This window comes from Meleagris gallopavo, chromosome 1 (assembly GCF_000146605.3).
Source record: "Meleagris gallopavo isolate NT-WF06-2002-E0010 breed Aviagen turkey brand Nicholas breeding stock chromosome 1, Turkey_5.1, whole genome shotgun sequence".
Lineage (NCBI taxonomy): Eukaryota > Metazoa > Chordata > Aves > Galliformes > Phasianidae > Meleagris > Meleagris gallopavo.
The window spans coordinates 189,118,034-189,123,087 of NC_015011.2; the positions used below are offsets into that span (position 1 = coordinate 189,118,034).

Below are 5,054 nucleotides of genomic sequence, written 5' to 3' on the forward strand. Positions count from 1 at the left end.
AGGAAGAAATGGTGTGTGAGTTTGCTGACCAGCTGTGACGATATTCCTGCCTCACCACTGGTATCCTGCTCAGACACAGAGCAGGGAGCAGAGCCCCCCATGGGCAGCCCCCGTTGTCACATCTGCTGTGGAGACAGAGAGCTCCGAGCAGTGCCAGGCCAGGTCGGAGATGTCCTCTGCGCCTGGTAGCGCTGCTCATGTTGCACACGGAGCAGAGGTGCAGAACACGTGAAAGTCAGATTCAGCACTTGAATTTGGATCCCCATCTGAGTTTCACCGCGTTCAGCCTCCTGCCTTTCTCACATTCCAGGCAGCGGTTTAGGAAAACAGGTTTTCTGGTTTATTGGAATATTTGACCCATGGTGGGAGAACGCGTCTTGTGAGCAATGACCTCTCTATGATTGGTCACTAGCAGTAATTTAATCCGTGTGAAAGTCTGTTTTTTTAAGCAGGTTTGCATTTACGTAGGATCTTATGAATTGTCTCCTCTAGGATTGTTTTGGATTTGTCTACTTCACAAACTACATAAATTACAAGGGTGAATGTAGAGCATGAGATTCATTGTTCCCCGTTTCCTCTACAAGGACAGCTGTCATTCTCATCTGAGCACATTCACACAGCCCACAGAACGCAGTGAGGGCATAACGAGGGCTGCTGAGAAAGGTCTTTTGGAGATGCTCAGTCTGAGAGTCAGACTGGAAGTATGTGATTTTTTGTTCTGTACGTTCAGGCGCAGTGAGGGACACGGAGTGGGCTTGGAAAGCACAAGCAATGAATAATTGGCTCAGAGGCTGATGTGGAGCCAGAACTTTGGGTTCTTTGATCATGGGGCAGTTTTCTCGGCCCTTGGCCTGCTGTGCCTCCATGGAACCCACCTATCCGAAAGGGGGAAACAAATCCTAGCGCAGGAGCTTGCGGGGCTTATTGAAAGTGCTTTAAACTAGCTACGACTGGGGAAGGGGACAAAACAGGCCTCACAAGAGATGAGCCCAGGGGAGCAATGCTTGAACTGGGGGTGAGGCAGCTGACTTGGCTGACGTGCAGCTACACCAGTGCACGCAGCATCGGCAACAAGCAGGAGGAGCTGGAAGCGATTGTGCGGCAGGCTTACTGTGACCTAGTTGCTATTACTGAAACATGGTGGGACCACTGCCGTGACTGGAGTGCTGTGATGGACGGCTGCAAGCTTTTCAGAAGGGATAGACGAGGAAGGAAGGGTGGTGGTGTGGCTCTTTATGTTAATGACTGTTTTGATGTTGAAGAGCCTGTGGTTGTTAATGATGAAGTTGAGTGTGTATGGGTAAGAATCAGGGGAAGGTCTGTAGGGGCAACATCTTGGTCGGGGTCCGTTGTAGACCACCTAATCAGGATGAAGAGATGAACGAGGCATTCTGTGAGCAGCTTGCGGACGTCGTGTAATCGGCAGCACTTGTTCTCGTGGGAGACTTCATCTTCCCTGATACGTGTTGGAAATGTAAAACAGCGCAGAGGAAGCAATCCAAGAGGTTTCTAGAGTGTGTGGAAGATAGCTTCCTTACTCAGCTGGCAGGAGAGCCTACCTGGGGTGGTGCCCTGCAAGACCTGCTCTTCAGTAACAGAGAAGGACTGGTGGGAGATGTGAAGGTTGGGAACAGTCTTGGGCAGAGCAACCATGAAAGTGTAGAATTCTGCATTCTTGGAGATGTCAGGTGGGTGACCTGCAAAACTACTTTCTTCAACTTCCAGAGGGCGGACTTTGACCTGTTCAGGACGCTTGTAGCACAGGTCCCTTGGGAGTCGCTCCCTAAGGGTAAAGGGGTCCAGGAAGCCTGGACATTCCTCAAGATGGAAATCTATAAGGCACAAGAACAGGCTGTCCCTGAATGCCGTAAGGTGAGCCGTAGAGGAAGAAGACCAGCGTGGATGAACCAGGAAGTACTGTTGAGACTCTGGAAGAAAAGAGAGTCTACGTTCTCTGGAGGACGGGACACGCTGCTTGGGGAGATTACAAGGAAGGTGCTAAGGTATGCAGGGAGGAAGTTAGGAGGGCAAAAGCCCAACTGAACTCAGATTGGCCACTGCAGGAAAAGAGAATAAGAAATCCTTTTATAAATGTACCAACGGTAAGAGAAGAACCAGGGAGAATTTTTCATCCTTCACTTGATGCAGTGGGGAATGTGACCACTGAGGATAAGGAGAAGGCTGAGGATCTCAACGCCTTCTTTACATCTTCCTTTGGCAGTCAGATCACTTATCCTCAGGGCACTTTATGCCCTGATACAGAGGTCTGGGATGCTACGCAGAATGCACCCCCGGTGATTCAGATGGAGACGGTTAGACAGCACCTCCTCCATCTGGACTTTCACTGGTACGTGGGACCGGACAGCCTACAACCTCGGGTGCTGAGGGAGCTGGTGGGGGTGATTGTCGAGCCGCTCTCTGCCACCTACCAGCGGTCGTGGTTATCTGGAGAGGTCCCTCAGGGTTGGAGGCTTGCTAATGTGACTCCCATCTACAAGAAGGGCCATAAGGGGGATCCGGGGAACTACAGGCCTGTCAGCCTGACCTCGGTGCCAGGGAAAGTTGTGGAGCAAATCATCTTGGGTGAGATCACACAGCACATGCGTGGTGTCCAGGGGATCAGGCCCAGCCAGCACAGGTTTGTGAAAGGCAGGTCGTGCCTGACCAACCTCATCTCCTTCTATGACTGGGCGACCTGACTGGTAGATGATGTTGATGCAGTCTAGCCAGACTTCAGCAAAGCCTCTGACACGGTCTCTCTTCTTCTTTGGAAACTGGCTGCCCGTGGTCTGGACAGATATACACTTCTTTGGGTAAGGAACTGGCTGAGGGCCGTGCCCAGCGGGTGGTGGTTAATGGAGTGAAGTCCAGCTGGCGACCCGTTACGAGTGGTGTCCCCCAGGGGCCAGTACTGGGGCCATCTTGTTTCATACCTTTACTGACGTGGGGATAAATATAGGGGATTGAGTGCACCCTCAGTAAGTTTGCAGATGACACCAAGTTGGGAGGTAGCGTCGATCTGCCTGTGGGTAGTGAGGCCCTTCAGAGGGATCTGCATAAGCTGGGTGGCTTGGCTGAGGTGAATGGGATGAGGTTCAACAGGGCCGAGTGCTGGGTCCTGCACTTTGGCCGCAACATCCCCATGCAATGCTATGGCCCTGGGGATGACTTTGTAGTGGAAATGGACCTGGGGGCATTGATTGATGCTGAACATGTGCCAGCAGTGTGCCCGGGTGGCCAAGAGGGCCAACGGCATCCAGGCCTGCATCAGAAATGGTGCGGCCAGCAGAGCAGGGAGGTGATCATCCCCTGTACTCAGCTCTGGTGAGGCCGCACTTCGAGTGCTGTGTTCAGTCTTGGGTCCCTCACTGTGAGAAAGACATTGAGGCCATGAAACGTGTCCAGAGAAGGGCAACTAAACTGGTGAGGGGTGTGGAGCACAAGTCTTATGAGGAGCGGCTGAGGGAGGTGGGATTGTTCAGTGTGGAGAAGAGGAGCTCGGGGGAGACCACATTGCACGCTACAGTTTCCTGAAGGGAGGTTGTGATGAGGAGGGGTTTGGCCTCTTCTCCCAGGCAGCAAACAGGAGCCAAGGAAATGGCTGCAAGTTGTAGCAGAGGAGGTCTAGACTAGACGTGAGGAAGAACATTGTCTCTCAGAGCGTGGTTAAACATTGGAATGGCTGCCCAGGGAGGTGGTGGAGTTGCCATCCCGGGCAGTGTTCAAGAGACACCTGGATGAGGAGCTTAGAGATAAGGTTTAGTGCCTGTGGTAGCAGTGGCAATAGGAGGACGGTTGGACCGGATGATCTTGCAGATAATTTCCAGCCTTGCAATTCTGTGATTCCATGATTCCATGATTCTATGATTCTATATTGTGATAGGAAGAATATTTATTTGCCCACTAGTGAAAGAATTTTAACACTCAGGAATCTGTATTCTGGGAGGTGTAATGCAAAAGTCAGACTGAACTCTTTCTGTCGTCATCTTTCATTACACAGTGAAAGTAAAAGAAACAATTTCCGCAGGAATGCTTTCCATGTACTCCATGCATTTGGAAAGGGTGTTTCTCAAAATAAAGATTCCGAGAGTTCACTCTGTAAATTTCATCTAACACTTATAAGCTCAGTTGATGGCGCACAGACACAGGTAAGATTCCCCTCTGCTTTAAGAGGACAACTATCTTGTCCCTGAGTTGTTTGGTTCTGACCCCGTAAATGATGGGGTTTAATGTTGGCGGCATCAGCATGTAGAGGTGGGCCACCAATATATGGACGTGCTGGGGGATGCTGTGTCCAAACCGGTGGGCGAGAGATGTGAATAAGGCAGAGACATAAAACGCAAGGATGACACAGATGTGGGATACACATGTGTTAAAGGCCTTGAGCTGAGTGTCAGATGATGACAGCTTCAGTACCACCCACAGGATCATGGTGTAGGACACAGCAATCACTGTAAGGTCAACTCCTATCACCGCAAAAGCCACAAAGATGCCATAGGCAGCATTGACACTGGTGTCCTCGCATACCAGCTTCACCACGGCCATGTGTTCACAGTAGGAATGGGAGATGACCCAACCCTGACCCCCGGGGTACACTGCTCGTCACGGGCCTTCAGCGGGACACTGCCACACTGATCACAACCCTCTGAGCTCGGCCAGTCAGCCAGTTCTCAGCCCACCTCGGCGTCCACTCATTATCCCACACTTTCTCAGCTTCAATTTCAGGATGTCGTGGGAGACTGTATCAGAAGCCTTGCTGAAGTCAAGGTAGTTGACGTCCACTGCTCTCCCCCATCCACCCAGACTGAGAGTGGTTTGGCAATCTCCTCTGCCAGCTCCCTCAGCATCCCATCCAGGCCCATGGATTTGTGCACGTGCATCCCACCCAGATGCTCTGGGAGCACTCCCTCCACAACCCAGGGAGAAGCTCTCGGATTCCCAGGCTCTCTCTCTTCCCTCCAGTGTCCAGGAGACCCCGAGGGGGCCAGACACTGAAGTGAAGGCCGAAGCAAGAGGAGTTCAGCATCTCCACCTTCTCAGCATCTCCCATTACC

At 51.7% G+C, this 5,054-nt stretch overlaps 1 protein-coding gene across 1 annotated transcript in view; it reads right to left on the minus strand.

The window, feature by feature from the left end:
- Window positions 1-5,054, minus strand: part of LOC100546637 (olfactory receptor 52R1) — a 6,154-nt gene that overhangs the window by 816 nt on the left and 284 nt on the right. The window contains exon 2 of the mRNA XM_031552105.1: window positions 4,365-4,424. Coding sequence (XP_031407965.1) covers window positions 4,365-4,424 — 60 coding nt within the window. The remainder of the gene's footprint in view (window positions 1-4,364; window positions 4,425-5,054) is intronic.